The sequence below is a fragment of the Corticium candelabrum genome, chromosome 2 (genome assembly GCF_963422355.1).
Source record: "Corticium candelabrum chromosome 2, ooCorCand1.1, whole genome shotgun sequence".
Lineage (NCBI taxonomy): Eukaryota > Metazoa > Porifera > Homoscleromorpha > Homosclerophorida > Plakinidae > Corticium > Corticium candelabrum.
In genome coordinates, this window is record NC_085086.1 from 2,753,541 (window position 1) to 2,771,836 (window position 18,296).

Consider the following 18,296-nt stretch of genomic DNA (forward strand, 5'->3'; position numbering starts at 1 on the left):
TGTCACGAGAGCGGATTCCGCCAGTAGGAAGGTGATCCATGATTCTATGTCAACAACACAGGAGCTATTAGGAGGAAGCAGCGCACTAGTGAATACAGCCAAAACGTGCTTGAATGGCATGAAACTTGGCAAAAGCTAGAAAATTGCATTGCAGTACGATTTACAATCTATCTCGCTACTTACTGTGTCCAGTCCTCTTCTCACGCTCTTCATTGGCTGTGATCTGCTGGGGTCTCAGCTGCCGATCTTGACTGATTAGTGAGAGCAACTGTATGCAGTACAATTGGCAACTGCAATTGGCAACTCAATAGCGAGTTGAGCCTTTGCAAAGCCTACCTAAGGACTGCTAGCAGTGGCAGATTAAGAATTTGAGGGTTCGTGGAAGTTTTGTACTGTGAGCATGCGCACTTGCAAGTATTTTAGATGCGAGGTAATAGGGCAAGATGTTCTATATAGTCGTAGGACCCTAGCTTTTACAGTGTAGGCTTATGCAGATTTGAAGAGGTAGCCTTCTAGTAGCACGTACCAATGATCAATTCACATAATTTTGAAGTTACTCCGATGGGGGAGCACGTGCCCAGTTCCCCGCCTGTGGACTCAATTACATGTTCCAAAGAAAACTCGGAAATTATGTAATTATGTGACCTGTTATGTACATTACAAAAGAGAGGTTGCTACACAACAGTATATTATTATAATCGGTAGACATATGCCCTTCAATCTTTGAAAGAATCCAGAGGCAGAATCCCTGAATCCACGTAAAGCTCTCTCTCGATAAAACATGAATTTCTAGAACGCTTATTGGACAAGAACAGATCTTTTCACTGTATCGATTCGATATTCAGCGGTCGATCACCAAGACACACGTATCTACCTGTCTTGCTGCAAGAAAGAGTTACGGCAGAGTTGGGACATAGTTTACTGAATACTAAATAATTCTCACCGTTACTTCTGAATACTGTACGGAGCTTATGAATAAATACTCTGTTCTTTCTCTTTCAATCTCCTCGTCTCTCTTCTTGTTGACCAGCGGCTGCTTGCCCTAGAATGACTGGTTCCAATTATAGGATCTTGCGTTGTATGGCCCCTCGTCTCAACAGAACGGTAGTATCATAACCCCTTCCAACTTCATATATCTACAGAGACGTGAACATGCATGGCACATGCAGTATCTTTAACGAAAGAGACAAAGTAAGCTTATCAATTAAAACATTTTTTCAATTTTTTAGTGCTACTAAACTCAACTTGTAGTGATCAACAATAACTAAATAACATTCTCAAAACAAAGTGAATAGATTATACCGATCAGTGAAATAGAATTCAAGTGTTTATTTATTGTCGTCTAGACATGAAGGTGTTGACTACAGTGACCACAGTAGTGACAATCATCAGCAGAAAACTGGCAAAACCAAAAATAGAGGTAGAGATGCGAAAATTGAATGCAGCTGTCAGGCCTCCAGCAATGGGAGCACCGAGTGCTCCAGACAAATATATAGCTGCTAACAACAGTCCTGATACGGCTCCATCCAATGCCATGTTCTTTTGGTAGCCTCTTGAAATGGAAGTGCTCATGACATCGGGACCAGCAGATATTACAACCATAGCCATTCCGAATCCAAATAATGTTGATCCAACATACACACACCATGGCTTAGGAGAGAGAAACGAGAACATAAAAGATGGACCAACTAACATCATTCCACATGTTTCTACTAGTAACCCAATGATCATAACAATTCGTGGACTAGTGGCATCCACCACCAGACCAAATACAATAGCAAAGACAAGATACACTGCCCCTGCGATGAGAAATATCAATCCAATGTGAGCAGCACCCCAACCAAACTCATTTTCGAGAAACACTGCATAGGATGTCTGAAAAAGTGCAAAAGCTGCATAGCAACTGGACATGTTCAAGAGAACTAGCACTATAGATGGTATCTTTAGAAGCTGTAATGATGACACAGATCGATCATCATGACCATCAGCTTGATCTCTATCAGTACTTTCAGTTAGTGAATGACTGCCTGGCAGTAGAAGCCACAATAGTGGCATAAACAACAGTAAAACACCACCAATGATCACAAAAGGAAAATTAAAGCCTTCAACATGATACAGAAATCCACCAAACAGAGCTCCGCAGACCAAACCAAGAGTGACAGCAAATTCGTAAAGAGCCCAAATAGTACCCGTATGAGCAGGAAACATGCCTAGCAACAGAGCTATCGATGTTGCATTAAATGCAGCTTCTCCAAATCCCATCACAAATCTGATAACAATACTAAGTGCAATGAAAGGTGACCACTCTTTCACATACTCCAGAAAACCAAAAATCACTGTACATCCGCCGGCCAAGAAAGCCCCGGATGTCATCAGGAACCTGACACCCAACGGATTTATGTATTCCCCGATAAACAGTGACACGAAGAAAGCGGACAGCTCAATACTACCGACCATTATACCAACTTCCGTGTCTGCTTTCGAGCCTTTCCTTTCGGCAGCAATCTGTGGGTAGAAGGGAGCAGGCAAGTAGATGCAGATGTAGTTCACAAAGCAGCCCAACAAAATCACTGCCACAGTCACGTACTGACGCAGCCATCTAGATCGCATTGAAGGTATCCTGATCGCTAGCGTTTGGATTTCATCGGTAGTCGACCAGTGGCGTAGCCAGGCATCTATTTTACCGGGCATATGCCCGGGCAACTTTTTGCTTTGCCCGCGTATTTTAGGTGACATAAATTCAAGTTCAACGCATTTCTATAAACAGTCGGGAACACCGTGATAGAGGAGTCCCGCCCACGGAACTGTCCCGGATGCCGACTAATATCAATTCTCAGCGTCTGATTCGTTGAATTCGCTCAATGCAGGAGAAGATGGATGCGTCAGAGTCTAACGCTAAGCGTAGAAAGCGAAAGCGACATACTGTGACTCTGAATGACTTTTGGGGACCCAAAAGGTATCATTTCTCGTAGATACCAGTGTAATGATTTGGTGTACTTGTAGAAAATGTTTGTGGTTAATTAGAATTGAAAACGGTGACAAAACGGGCGATTCAGACGATATGCCTAACAAAATTCAGCAAGCCATACCTGAAAGCGCTGAGTCTGCCTACGAAGCCCCGGATGATTCTGGTTCTGGAGAAGACATGGCAAATACCGAGCCTGGTAATGCTAGGAGTACTGTGTGTTCAACATCTTTGGAGATCATATCAAGTACATATGTACATATTCTTTCCAGGCATTCATGATTGATTTATGTTGTGTTCTCTACAGAGTTGGACATTTCCACGAGGTTTCAGAGCGGCCCTTCCCAACCGGTCTGTCAGTTTCCTTCTAAAAATTTTGGAAAGGGAAAACACTCATGTAGAAGATCGTTTGTTGCCACCTGGTACACAACATATCCATGGTTGGAATACTCGATAAAATTTGACCGAGCCTACTGCTTTGCCTGTCGTCATTACTGCCTTGGCAGTGCAAGCGGCCGTGCCGACACAGCGTTTACCAGTATAGGTTTCGGCGACTGGAAGCATGGTACTGGTAATAAAGGAGCATTTCTGATCCATGCCAGTTCGGCACATCACAGGAATGCTATGGCAGAATGGCATGAGCGGCGACTGGATGACTGTAACAGCCAGCGTCGACGAGTTGAAGACCTCTTTGCAGAAGAAGATGAACGCGTTGTTCTTTCTAACAGACACTATTTAAAATGTCTGGCGGAGGTTATCCTCTTGTGTGCTAAACAGAATCTTGCACTTCGTGGGCACGATGAATCGGAGGAGTCATCGAATCCAGGCAATTTTTTGGCTGTATTTGAGCTTCTTGCAAGGCATGATCACGAATTGTTCAAACGAATTGAAACGCTCCCCGGTAACGTAAGTTATAAGTCTCCAGAGATTCAAAACGCTTTGATCCAGTTGATGGCTGATATGGTACGAGAGAAAATATGCAGTGAAGTACAAAGGAGTGGCTATTTTTGTCTTATTTGCGACGAAAGTAAAGATGTAGCAAAGAATGAACAGCTTGCAGTTGTTCTGCGCTATGTTCTAGACGGGACTGTTCATGAGCGGTTTATATCTTTCACACCTCTTGGCAACCTTGCAGCAGACGGGATAGCAGAGGAGATCTGTCAAGTGTTGACAAGGAACAAACTTACCTTGCAGAACTGCATTGCTCAAACCTACGATGGTGCTAGTGTCATGAGCGGAAAGCACACCGGCGTTCAGAAGAGAATCAGAGACATTGCTCCGAAAGCCGTCTACACGCATTGCTACGCACATAGGCTGAACCTTGTTGTCGTTGATTCTGTAAAGTCCGTCTCCTCGGCGAGTGTGTTCTTTGACGTCCTTCAGAGGCTGTACGTCTTTGTTTCATCTTCTGCTGTTCACCCAATTTTCTTAGAAGCTCAAAAACGTCACTATCCGCAACGTTGTGAGAGCGTCACGCTGAAGAGACTTTCAGACACACGATGGACCTGTCGAATAGACTCTATACGAGCAATGCTTAAATCCTTTACAGCAGTAGTCGATGCCTTATCCTCTTTGACAAATGCTAGCAACAGCGAAAGAGCCATTTTAGCTGCAGGTCTATTGTCACGAGTGAAATCGTTAGAGTTTACCTCAAACTTGGTTATTTTCGAAAAGATGCTGACTATTACAAAAAATCTGTCCGATCAGTTGCAAGCTGAAGATTTAGATCTGTCTGGAGCCGTTGATTTGTTAGAGACTGTGATAGAGCAATTGGTGGAGACCAGGGAATCCGGGTGGGACGATACATGGCAGCAAATTCTTCACTTGGCACAAACCTGCAGCGTTAATATGGATGTTTCTGATGGATCACGCAGTCGTGGTGATCCTGGACTTGTTACCGGTCGTCGCACTCGGAAACAAAAGGAAATTACTGATTGCGTTTTAACAGAGACTACTGGGCAGCGATTAACTGATTATTTCACCAACGATCAAGATCCCCTGGATGACGTGGCAAGAACGAAAATTCATTTACGACGAAAGCTTTTCTTACCGGTGATAGACCAAATGCTGCAGGAACTGGAATCAAGATTCAGCAACGATGGACGATCCCTTATGAAGTCAATTCAGGCTTGTAGTCCACAGTCCCGAAACTTCCTTCAAGCAGACGCCATTAATGCCTTAGTGGTACATTACGACATAAACCGTGAGGAAATTGGTTATGAAACTCATCAGGCAAGAAAATTTCTTAATGCATCTATGTGTGAAATGAAGTCTATCGCCGACGTCATTAGAGTTCTTACGCCGGTCAAAGCAGCTTTTCCGCATCTTATATCTGCCTTGCAGATAGCGTTGACTGTTGGGGTGACATCTGCCTCATGTGAGAGAACTTTCTCTAGTTTGAAGAGGCTGAAGACTTACACGAGACAATCGATGCTGCAAAGCCGAATGAACAGTCTAGCGATTTTGACCATAGAGAAAGATGTAGTTGAAACGTTAGATTTAGAGAGGGTAGTTACGAAATTTGCAAGTTTAGAATTTGGAAGATGCCGAAGATTAAGTCTAGTTAGCAAAAGCACAAAATTTTAGTGCTCTATAGAACAGCTTGTATTCTAACTGAGCTAATTATGAGTACATGATTAGGTTTTGTTCGATTGGTTTGTGAAATTGATGGATATGGGCAATGCCCGGTCAGTCCCTAAGGGCATGGCTACGCCACTGAGTCGACGGAGAGCTTGAGAGAAGAGGAAGATCTTCATCCATATTATCGCAGTAATTTGATAACAATTAGCTCAACATGATGTCTTCTAACTTCATTCAGGATTGGATGGCTGTTCGGAGGCGTGAAATTTATTACTAAACGCACGTAATATCCCATGACAGCAAGGTGGCGCTTCAGGTTTGGGACACGTGATCATGCAGATCGCTCTGTTAGTAGGTCGAAGAAGTGGCGAAAATAGACGAACGTTAATCGACTTTGAAATTTCTTGATTTACTATACAGATAGCTACAAGCAACCATAGTGTAAAAACGACCATACTTATTTCTGTAATTGGTGATTTTAGCCAATCGCGCAGCCTCATTGCGAAAGTGCAAGCCGTATATTTCTCGAAGTGCAGATACCTGACCTTAGCAGTGATTGGCTATAGCAGTCCAATGTCAGCTAGATCTGTGAATTCTAGGCGACATCAGTGAGCAAGGTCCTATATTTGCTGCAGCGTATGCTTGTAGTTTTATATCTACAGACAATGTAGTTGTGCATGTTAGCGATAGCTAGGGTGACACTATTTACATGCAACTATGTAGTGTAGACAGACTCTGAGACTACTAACTAGACTCGAGACTATATGTAGTATTCAGTGGTTTTGGAAGATGTTCAGGAGGGGGGGGGGGGGCGTTGTATGTACCGTGGATGTCATCACGAGTACGCAAAAACCGCCAGACCGTAAACAGATTTGCAAATGTCACTGGCACAGAAAAATTCAAAGTATGCTTCTGATATCTGTAGTTGAGTAGTTGGCGAGCGAAGCGAGCCTCTCTCTTGTCATGTCAATTGAGCTCGAGATATATTATATTTATATATTTATATATTTATATATTTATATATTTTTATATTTATATATTTATATATTTATATATTTATATATTTATATATTTTATATATTTATATACAGACATGAGCATAATTATGGAGCCATCCCTCATATCAGCTGAGGCAGGAAAATCAACAGAACATTGCAGATTTATGAATATACCTGCTGACCCGCCTAAAGCTGCATCTGATTCTACATCAAATCATGCTAATTGAGTATTGATATTGTTTTGATTGGACGCTTTGACAACTCGTAGCAACAAAACGATTAAGGGATGACCAGACTAACCACCGCCCCCTTGCATGACCATGTCAGGATTTCGCTCTCTTGAAGAAATTTGTGGCTTTTAAAAAAGCCGGTTTAGTTCAATGGGTCACACACACACTCCAAATAACCCACAAACACTCCGTTAAATTATCAATACTTGGTTGCTCCTCCTCTCGCTTGTCCTATAGACTCAATTCGTCTTGGGACACTCTCCATCAGGTTGTTAATTAATCCCTGGGGTATTTCGCGCCAAGCCATCTGCATTGCTTCCCACAACTCTTGTTCGGTTTCAGGATGTTTTTCATTTGCCAGAACCTTCAGAACATGCCATAGATTTTCAATGGGGTTTGCATCTGGCGACTTAGCAGGCCAGTCCAAGACAGTAACCTCGTTGTCCCGCAGCCATTGCCTGGTTGAGCGCGAGGTGTGAATTGTCGCGTTGTCTTGCTGGAAGATAAAATCTTTACCGACTAAACGACGAGCATCTGGCAGCATGACATCACCCAGGATATGTTGGTAGTCTTCTGAATTCAGACGGCCTTGTATGCGATGAAGAGAGCCTACACCTTCAAAGCTGATGCAACCCCGTAGCATAATGCTCGTTGGATGCTGCACTACTGGCTGACAACATTCTGCGCTAAATTCTTCCCCTTTTCTCCGCCACACGTACAGGCAGCCATCACTTTCGATGCTGATTTTCACCTCATCGGAAAAGACAACACGTTTCCAGTCCTCCAACGTCCAGCCACGATGGGTGACCGCCCACGCACGTCGACATCGCTGATGTTAACGATTCAACTGCGGCTTCTTGCGTGGACGGCGAGCACAAATTCCTTTTTCCCTGAGACGGCGAGTGATGGTTCTTCGGGACAATGACTTCCCACATGCCGCTGAAAGTCTACCTTGCAACCGTCTCGTCGTCACCTTTCTGTCAGTAAGTGCAAGTCGTTCGAGTAAACGATCCTCCCTAGCCGACGTTCATCTTTTCCTTCCAGATCGCTTGATGTAATCACTACTGCCTTCTTCCCATCGTCTCACGCACTTCTGTACTGCTCCACGAGACTTTTCTACCAATCTGGCAATTTCACGATGAGACAAGCCCGTCTGGTGGAGACCTTCGATCTTGCCTCTCGAACGTGGGCTGAGTTGGCGAGCGCTTGGCATTTACGCAATAGAACACAACCGTGAGATACTGAAAAAATCAGCTGAATGCGACTTGAGAGAAAGCACAGGTGATTTGAGAAGACAGCTGACCATTTCCCCGCTAGAAATTGCTTATCGCTCAATCGAAACAGCTGATTTCTCTACAACAGTCGCCATATTTGTGTACATTGTTGCAAACCTAAAGTCACTCCGTCAGCAATCTTTGCTAACTGGACTGTGACAGAAAGGACTGGACAGGACATGAGCACTGCAGAACAAGTTTCAGCAATACAGAACAGTGACCAACGAATTTTAGTCTCAATTGCTGGTCTAGACCGTTCATGTTGTGACGTCACAAGAGCAGATGAGAATAGACTCAGAATATGCAAGTAAACTGAAACTTATAGCCTCTATTTAATTTTTGAGTATGTCTTCTAAAATAAACAAAGTCATTTTATTGTTTAGAAGCTTTTTGAAAATGATTTTGATTATTAACTTTCAAATTTACTGATTGAACTGGCAGCAAGAAGCAGTCATGTGTCTCAACAGGTCACACATCTCCTGCAATCTCAGACATGTGGATGGCACAATCAGAGCCATTACCTCACCATTATGACTTGTTTTAATTTATTACAAAGTGCAGCTGTCACTGTAGATACATCTACTTGGACTGTCTGAGAAAGTCTAATTAGCGAGCGAAGCGAGCCTCTCTCTTGTCATGTCAATTGAGCTCGAGATATATTTTATTGGCGTGCGAAGCGAGCCTCTCTCTTGTCATGTCAATTGAGCTCGAGATATATTATATTTATTGGCGAGCGAAGCGAGCCTCACTCTTGTCATGTCAATTGAGCTCGAGATATATTTTATTTATTGGCGAGCGAAGCGAGCCTCTCTCTTGTCATGTCAATTGAGCTCGAGATATATTTTATTTATATATTTATATATTTATATATATACGTAGGTCAGCACATGGATTTACGGCAAAACAGAAAGACAAATCAACAAAACGACGATGCCAGATGAATGCAATTTTGGCTCCGTAACATATGCGCTAAAAATTGAAGCATGGGACCTCTTTTGAGGGGTCGACTCAATTGTAATTTCTTGGCGAGGAGAGTCAAACGACTCTCGATTTTGCTCCCTTACGCGACTAAAGAGAAAAGGAGACTGATTTGTGACAAACGAAATGAAAAAGAAAAGCTAAAAGAAGAGAAAAGCCTGTTTTTTGAGTTTCCGCGCGTTACTTTGATAGAAATTATTGCTACGCAACCATTGTCACGTGACTATGCGATCATTGTTACGTAACTATCTCAGCTAATAAACGAGTGAGACGATTGAAGCGTGAACGAAGTATTGAAGACAACTATAGTATTTTGCGTTCAAATATTCGAACTCGGCGTTTAGTTACCCGATTCAGGCAAGCAATTATCCGAATTGAGCGTTCAGTTATCCGATTTGGGCATTCAATTATCCGATGTTCTGTCCTAATTAGAAGTACCAAATATAGAAATAATTATTTTAGTCGCACATTTATTTCATGACGTCTTTTGATGCTCACACACGTTTCAGCTGACCACTAAATGATTAATTCAAGAAAGGTGGGAAGGCAAAGTAGTGAAATTCGAGCTCTTGATTAGCTAAATACCCGCTGCAACGCATGATGGACTGTTGCATGGTATCACGCGCAATCTACAAAGTATGCGGATTACAGCACGATTGACGGAGCAAGGCGTTGTTGTAGGCTTCCTAGATATGTAGATTTAGTTCGCTCACAGCAGCTTAGTTAGACCTCCGCGGAAACGTGGGACACCAAGATTAGTGCAAAGGAAATTATCCTACAACACACGCTAAAAATTCACGCTACAGTCAAGATTAATTACAAATTATTGAGTCTATACAGCTGATGAATGATGATATTTGAGCAGCTGCCCAACCGCAGACTATGTAAGTTATTTAGTTGCACAACAGCCGTAAGCAACGGATAATTGAACGCTTGAATCGGTTAATTGAACGCAAAATACTTTAGAAGAGCAACTGAAAGTCTGTTTCCTGAGTTCCCGCGTTTGTTTGACAAACACTATTGCTACCTAACGCAACCATTGTTACGCGAATAGGTAAAGACAGAACACCATCGCTCGCCAAACACAATGCTAACCGAGCATTTACTAGTTTACAATACTAGAAACACTGGATTCGTCAAGACATACCGTGCGCGGAATATGATGGAGGATGTCGAGGTTAATTGCATCACGTGCCCACGTGACTTTCTAAAGAATTCTCTCGTTCCCGCGCACTCTGGTCTGGAAGTTCGAGGCTAATGTACAGTACGTATACGTGCGGTATGTACGTGTACACATACTTGGCCGTAGTTAGCGTGCGTTAACTTCACGGAACAACTAATAGCTCTGTACTGAATGCTATGGAGTTGAGAACGAGGAAGCGGTTGACGTATGTAGTCACTAGCATCTACTTCTTGCTGGGAGGCGCAGAGTTTGCTGTCATTCTTCCCACTCTCTATCCCTACGTCAAAAGTCTCCATGGAGACGAATTTTTCTATGGCGTCACTTTAGCCGCTTTTTGCATATCCAGTCTATTTGCAAATCCAGTGTTTGGTCACGTGGTCGACCGAATGAAGAAAACCAAGTCGATGGTGCTTGTAACAAATATGTTTCAAATTGGAGGAAATTTTATGTATTTTGTTGGGACGTCCAAGTATATGCTACTTGGTGGTAGACTCGTTACTGGAATTGGAATGGGTGGTGGGGTAGCAATTTATGCACAACTTGCATGGATGAGTACAGAGGAAGAACGAACTGCTGTGATGTCAATAGCGATGGCTTGCCGACAGTTTGGGATTCTTGCTGGTCCAGCTTTGAATATATTTCTGAGAGAGATAAACTTCCAGATTGGGCCGTTCAATGTTAATCAGTTGTCAGTGCCTGGATTGTTTCTAGCAGTGTTGTGGTGTGTAATGCAGCTTGTTGTTATTGTTATGTATTTTGATCTTCCTCCGGTTCAGGAGGTTACAGTGTCAGACGAGGCATCAACAGCAGACAATGTTAACATTTCAAAAAGTGCCCAGGATGGATCCGGATTTGGCTACCAATTTAATGATATATGTAGCAATGATTCAGATTCTGACGTTATGCCACTCTTGAGCACTAAAGCATCAAAGTACCAAACTATAACTACTTGCACAGACAGAGAGTCAATAAGTCAGCAACACTCAATCCGGAGAAGACTGACTAGTATAACAGATGAGTATCTTCGTGAGGAGATTGTAGTGCTGTTGGGCATTATCTTTATCATCTTCTTCAATCAGTTGGTGCTTGAAAGTGTCATTGTTCCATTGTCTACGAAGTATTTCGGATGGAGTGCTGTTGATAACAGCTATTTCTACTGTGGATCGGCTGGTTTGGCAATGTCTGCATATGTAACTATCCAGAGAGTTAGCAAACGAGTGTCTGATCGTTGGATCATGGCTATTGGTCTCGTGTTTGGGACTTCTGGTGTGTGTTTGCTCACTATATTCACTCCACAAATGACACCATTACATGATATTACTAGAAATACTATCATTGTTATGTTTGCTTCTGCTTTCTTAACCCTCGGCTTTCCATGTGCTTTGACTACTTCCACATCACTGATCTCTAAGCTTACCTCAATGAAAATGCAAGGAGTAACTCAGGCAATTCGACGTATTGTCTCAAATTTTGGAATCATAATGGGACCTTTGTGGTCCTCAGCCTTTTTTGGGATGCTAAACATCATGTGTGGAGTTATGCTTGGCTTGCAGATAATGATACTTGCAATGGTAATTCTTTCATTCAGGAAATTGAAAGAAAAGTCATTTTTAAAGCAGAACAAAGATGAAGATTAAGAAGTTCTAAGAAGGTATTATGAACTGTATATAAGTGGCGTATCAAATAACTCATTGGATACGCAAAATTTATTTATTTAATTCAACCACATGACTGCCTGTTTGTTAATTGTTAGGAGGACTGCTATATGAACAGTATTTTCTCGGTTTAATTTGAAATCACCACACATTGGTGAGGCATGTCAGGATTAGCAGAAATCAGTGCTATTATTCATTGACAATAAAATATTTGTTTCAAAGAGCTCCTGACTTGCTAAGGCAACAACCTTTGACTTGAAGTGTACTATATATGCAACAACAAAACATGCCCGTATATTCACTTCAAATTGTTATATTAACAGTTTGTCTGTCTATCTCTCCGTTTGTTTGTCTGTCTGTCTCTCTGTCTGTCGGTCTATCTGTCTATATCTGTTTGTCCGTTTATCTTTCTGTCTCTCCGTCCTTCAGTCTACCTGTCTGTTTGTTTGAAATATATTCTCATAAATCAGTACAGTACTATTACAAGCTCTTGTGGAGTTACAAACTACACAAACAAAAAGGACCCTTAGGCCCTAGACATAATTTGCAACTGTATTCTGTCTGCCTGTCGTATCTGTCTTGTCTGTTGGCGTGTCTTTCTGTTTGTTCGTTTGTCTCTTCGATTGTTTGTCTGTTTAGTAATAATTTTAATTGTCCGGCCGTATATCTGTCGGTCCATCTGTCTGACTGTTCATCTAGTTGTTTATATCTGTTTATCCGTTATCTTTCCGTTTGTCTTTCTGTCTCTCCGTCTGTCCTTCCGTCTGTCTGTCCTGTCGTCTGGGTTTTCTCTCTGTTATGTTTGTTGGTGTGTCTGACTGTTTGTTTGTCTGTCTGTCTGTCTGCCTGCCTGCCTGCCTGCCTGCCTGTCTGCCTGCCTGCCTGCCTGCCTGCCTGCCTGCCTGCCTGTCTGCGTGGCTGCCTGTGATACATTCAGAACACACTCTGAAATAGTTGAACTTGTTTATGAAGCACTTTCTTTTAATTATCGAAAAATCATGTATTCTACAGTGTGTAGAGATGCTTCTTTCTAATAGAATAATCTGCCTGCCTGCCCGCCCGCCCGCCCGTCACTTTATAGTGTGACTATAAAGAAGTAGAAACACTGTTACAGTCCAGGCTAAAAAGGTTTTCATGGCTCGATGCGATCGTCAAATTGAATGGCATCTTGTTGACGATAGAATCTAGAAGACCAATGCAGTGCAAAGACCGTTGACCAATTTTAGCATTTCGTAGTATAGGGAGCAATATGTGATTTCTCTCCAGTGTGGCACTTAAACGGCTATTTGACATTTGAGAAATAAGTATTTTGTGAAATGTAACTTGCAAGAATGTTTTTCTTTTATGAGTCATACAGTGTTGACACCACAATATGAAGCGGTCGAGAATTTATTCTACATTTACCGTGTGTGTGTGTGTGTGTGTGTGTGTGTGTGTGTGTGTGTGTGTGTGTGTGTGTGTGTGTGTGTGTGTGTGTGTGTGTGTGTGTGTGGGTTTGTTTCCATAGTCTAAATCTAATATATAAATCGTCGTTAAAATTTTACATACGTCGGTTCTAGAAGATAATTATTGTATTTCTGTTAAACGTTCAGTTCATAAAGCGTATTGAAATGTTACGTAAAAATTTGCTGAAGTTTCTAAAAGTAAACGAAATCAAACGTATGTATTATAGACAGGCAGAAAGACAAACAGACAGACAGACAGGCGTACAAACAGACAGATTGACAGAAAGGTGATTGACTGGGATGACACTGAACTAGGCATTCACAACTTTATTCATTAGTTTTTGTTGTAGTTGTTAATTGTTTCTACAATGTTTTGTATCAGACTGGCCCATGTGAGATATGCTACCATATAGTTGGTTTGAGCTGCACCTTCATGTAGATCGATTTAAATTAAAGTTTCTTTGTCAATGAGTGCAATACTGCTGACAGATAGACAGACCGACAGACAGACAGACAGACAGACAGACAGACAGACAGACAGACAGACAGACAGACAGACAGACAGACAGACAGACAGACCGACAGACAGACAGACAGACAATGTACTTCTGAAGAAATCAGTAATGCCTGGTCGGGACAGGCCAAGTGCCCAGACTCGTAGATGTTTTCTAGAAGAGGGATCACATGATCCCTTTTAACGAATTAGTAGTTAAATATAGATTGTATTTAGTTGTTAGTTGTTTTCTTTTGCTTTTTTGTCATAGGACAAACGTAGATAGCCATTTGCTATTGTATCCTAATTCAAATATGAAAAATATGTGTATTGACAAACAGACAGACAGACAGACAGACAGACAGACAGACAGACAGACAGACAGACAAACAAACAGACAAGCAGAAAAATAGACACAGAAAAATAGATAGAATGACAGACACGGACACAGACAGACACGGACACAGTCAGACACAGTCACAGACAGACAAGTATTACTGCGCATGCTCACTGAGACATGTTGACCAAAGCCGATGGACGTCTAGAGGAACTAATAGGGAAGCTACTTTTAGGTGTACCTAGTTGTGGACACTCCCCGGTAATTTGAGTTACAATTGCTATTTTCTCTGATAGCCTGCACGAAGAGACAGGGAAACATGTCTGATGTGCGCTCCAATGTCTTGGCTTTGTAACGGTACCTGTAGGACTAGAATCGCACAACGTCAACACAATATACGAGATAACGTCTGTAAACCGCCTGGACGCACGTTGTATCCTATTTTTGAACATTTTTTTCCGTCACAGAAAGCGTCTGAGCCTGATCATATATATATATATATATATATATATATATATATATATATATATATATATATATATATATATATATATATTATAGTGACACCCATATATTTGTATATAATACAGATAACACAAATAACACATATCCGCCCTAGGGAGGGCAGCACAAAGAGTCTAAGTCATAATAATTAGGTAGATAGTCACTAATCAGTCTTGACTTATACTGCCATAAACGAACAGATAACTGTTCATGAAATTGCCTGGAAGCTTGGCCCAGAGACAGGCCAGATGATAGAAGAGACTTCTTTACAATTGATCTCAATACCTCTAGACTATGTGCAGCCCATACTCCGTATGATTCCACCACAAGAGGGTAGAACAAACAGCCATAACTTGAAACGTTAGCAAGATGGCGTTCATCTTTGTCCACTTCCCCAGCCTCAGCAGCAGCACCAGCTTTTATGGCAGAATTAATAAAGTGAGAGGGAGTTAACGAATTCCTCACGGAAATGTCGGAATAAGCAGCCTTGCAGGGGCGTACCGTGGCCATTGGAATTGGGGGGGGCTGAAATACCCGAACACTGACACGCCCCTTTGACAAAAATTGTATTAGTAGCAACAATGCAGACCACAAAGTATTACGTTTACTCGTATACATATATACAGTATGGAGCAGACTAAACAAGCACCTATTTACTGAAAAATCATCCTGCGGTTTCCTCTTGCACAGAACTCTTCTATGAGTTCATCAATAGCTTCCTCTAACTTCAATACCTCTTCTCTCTCAACTGTTAGTAAGGCCAGAGCTGCAAGTCTTTCTTCTTCCATAGAACTCCTAAGCCAAGTCTTTAGACGACGGAGAGTAGAAAAGGAACGCTCAGATTCTGCTGATGAGACTGGAACTACCAGATATATTTGCAAAAGCCTTAAAACTTCTGGATAGCTGTCTCTAAGACCCTTTCCAGCAAACAGCTGCCTAATATGCTGTATTGCCGGTAAATCGGACTCTATTTGTCTTTTTCCATGAGAAGATGCTATCGCCTTTATTTCACCATAGAAGACAGTAAGCTGGTGGTGTAGACGGGAATAGTCAAAATCACTTCTATAAAACTGACAAGCTGTCTGAAGAAGACTCAAGTTTGGTTTGGTCTCTGTCAAGGCATCTGCTAAAAGAGTCTCTACAGCAGTGAGAACGTCATAATTGTTTTCGTTAAATCTTTCTCTCAACTCCATTATCATCGTGTCAACAAGTTCGTTAACAGTCATTCTGAACTGGTCTTTTGGCGTTGCTGGATAATATGGTTCACTTCTTCCCCACTCTAAGCGCTCAGATGCTTTCCGTTTTCGAGCCAAACGAGGCATTTCTAGATCTAGCTCCTCTGCAAGCTTTTCAGTTTGCTTCCAAATCATCTCGAAGTCCCCTCTAACACAATTCAACGCCTCAATTGTGCCCAAAACTTTGGCCTTTACTCCAAATAGTTCTACATGCTTTGCTTGGAGAAATTCAGATAAAACAGCCGTTTTCCCCAAAGTTGCCTCTAGAACAGAAATATAGAAGTAGAATTGAAACGTTTCAACCGACTTCTGAAGAGACACAGCGTCTGCTCCTAATTCTGCATCATCACTTGCAATAGTTTGAAGGGTTTGAACTATGGATTTAAAAGCCACCTTAATGGCTTTAACTGCTTGGTAACGAGAAGACCAACGAGTCTCGCAAATTCTTTTCAGAGTGGTAGCCGGGTTTTCTGAATCCACGGATTCTTGGATGTTCTTGAATCGCATGTGCCTTTTTGCTGACCCTTCCAGTAATTTATATAAGGAATCCACTACTCCGAGAATGTTCCGAACATCCTGAACAGAAGTAGAAGCTTTGGCAAGGGTTAGGTTTAATACGTGAGCATGGCAGTGGATGTATATGGCTCGGCTCTCGTCCTGTAGAAACCTAGTGCTAACTCCTTTATATCGTCCTCTCATATTTGCAGCGCCGTCATAACATTGTGCTCTCATCATGCATACTGGAATACCGAGCTCTTTCAGTACGTCCTTGAGAAAGTTATGCAATGACTCACCATCAGTTTCCTTAACAGGCCAAAATCCTAGAAAACGTTCGTGCACTGTTACTGTTTCGTCAACATATCGAAGACAAATTGAGAGTTGCTCTTGACGAGAAATGTCAGTCGTTTCGTCACATATTAAACCATAGCATCCGGATTTCCTGACCTCCTCAACTATTCCACGCTGAATTCTTCTTCCACACAATGCAATGATTTCATTTTGTATTTTTGGCGACGTATAGGTAAATGTTCCTTTCAAATGTAAAGCAAGGTCTGGATTATCTAATGCTCTCAAATTCAGTAGCTCTAAGAAGTTCCCTTTGTTTAAGGAACCCTCACTTTCATGACGTCCACGAAAAGGTATGTTCTGGCGACCAAGGAAGAGAATTGTGTGTATGATTTTGCTGAGATTTCGTCTATTGAGCTCTACCCTTCTGGCATAGTCGTCACTAAGGCTTTGTGCCACAGAACTACCTGTAGCCGCAACATGCCTAGCCTGATGCCACATCCCAGAAGCCAAGGAATGAACTGAGCTCAATTCATGTTTTCTAAAGTCATCAAGAGCAGTCTTCCAGTTTCTGAAGCCTTTCCGTGTAAAGGATGGATCAGGACGACCTATTGTACCACTGGCACTGCATTCTGCAAAACGGCAGGAAAAGCAAAAGACTGCGTCCAACTGTGGACTGTATTCTAGCCATACAAATTTGTCATACCAAGATGACTGAAAGCACCTTTGTTGTTTACCAAACTGTCTTTTAGGAAATGTTCCACCAATCACAGAATCAGCTGTTGGCTGAAAAGGACCTCGAAGAACGTCAGCTGTCTTTGCTCCTAGACAGGGATCTTTCATATTGCACAGACTCGATGGCGCTATCTCTTCACTGTCATGGCTGTCTGCTGACGCTGCAATGGCAGTGTCTGGCATCAGTTTGGTAGTAGAGTCATTTGCTTCCTCAAGTCCCTCCTCTTGCTGTTCAGATTCTGGCAAACTGCGCATAGCCGGCTGGACTAACCTAACACAGAAATTGACATTTTATACTCGCTACTAGAACTATACTCTAGTAAAGAATTGTAACACACCCACTACTGCGTAAACTCTGTTTGACACATATCAGCGTGGACCATAGATCTTACCGAAAACAGTGAGACAGTTTCGTCTGTTTTTTGTACTTCTGGTTTTGCTGATGAGACGACATGGTGTCAGTGAAGTAGTGTTGATCACGGAAACCGATGTCTGCAGCCTAGTGTGAGACACGCATGCTTGGCCTCGAACATCCAGACTGTAAACAGACGCGCACGTTTACAAAAAGCTACGTAACGCTAGTTTTCACCTGACAAAATGGGAAACGCCCACAAAAACTGGGGGGGCTATAGCCCATTTAGCCCATGCCACGGTACGCCCCTGAGCCTTGTCTAGGGAAAGTCGAGATGGAAAACGTCACCTAGTCTTGTCATAGAATGAGAGGAACAGCGTTGTTCTCGACGTACATTGGAGTTGTCTAAGAGCAACCAGTGGAAGATGACGTCACATAAGGCATCATGTCGCTTAATCCGAAGAGGGCCACAGTCAAGAGCATGGTCACCAAAAATGTCCAATTCATGACCGCGCACACAATGGACTGAGTGTGGGGTGCTGGAAA

The 18,296-nt window shown here is 42.3% G+C and overlaps 4 protein-coding genes across 5 annotated transcripts; 2 read left to right on the plus strand and 2 right to left on the minus strand.

Moving 5' to 3' along the window:
- Positions 1-1,332: 1,332 nt before the first annotated feature.
- Positions 1,333-2,610, minus strand: LOC134176280 (MFS-type transporter SLC18B1-like). Its single transcript, XM_062642955.1, has one exon. It carries the CDS (start codon positions 2,608-2,610, stop codon positions 1,333-1,335), a length of 1,278 nt encoding a protein of 425 aa, XP_062498939.1.
- Positions 2,611-2,663: 53 nt separating this feature from the next.
- Positions 2,664-5,616, plus strand: LOC134176205 (zinc finger MYM-type protein 1-like). Its single transcript, XM_062642887.1, has 3 exons — positions 2,664-2,956; positions 3,025-3,212; positions 3,273-5,616. Exons 1-3 carry the CDS (start codon positions 2,862-2,864, stop codon positions 5,549-5,551), a joined length of 2,562 nt encoding a protein of 853 aa, XP_062498871.1. The 5' UTR covers positions 2,664-2,861; the 3' UTR covers positions 5,552-5,616.
- Positions 5,617-10,367: 4,751 nt separating this feature from the next.
- On the plus strand, positions 10,368-11,845 carry LOC134176281 (uncharacterized). The gene has a single exon (XM_062642957.1). It carries the CDS (start codon positions 10,385-10,387, stop codon positions 11,843-11,845), a length of 1,461 nt encoding a protein of 486 aa, XP_062498941.1. The 5' UTR covers positions 10,368-10,384.
- Positions 11,846-15,168: 3,323 nt separating this feature from the next.
- Positions 15,169-17,864, minus strand: LOC134198461 (zinc finger MYM-type protein 1-like). Of its 2 annotated transcripts, none has more exons than XM_062667871.1 (2): positions 17,737-17,864; positions 15,169-17,669 (listed from the first exon to the last, which is right to left on the minus strand). In XM_062667871.1, exon 2 carries the CDS (start codon positions 17,651-17,653, stop codon positions 15,296-15,298), a length of 2,358 nt encoding a protein of 785 aa, XP_062523855.1. In that variant the 5' UTR covers positions 17,654-17,669; positions 17,737-17,864; the 3' UTR covers positions 15,169-15,295. The 2 variants fall into 2 exon arrangements, with proteins under 2 accessions (XP_062523855.1, XP_062523854.1); XM_062667870.1 differs by having other exon boundaries at positions 17,791-17,862.
- Between the last annotated feature and the right edge of the window lie 432 nt (positions 17,865-18,296).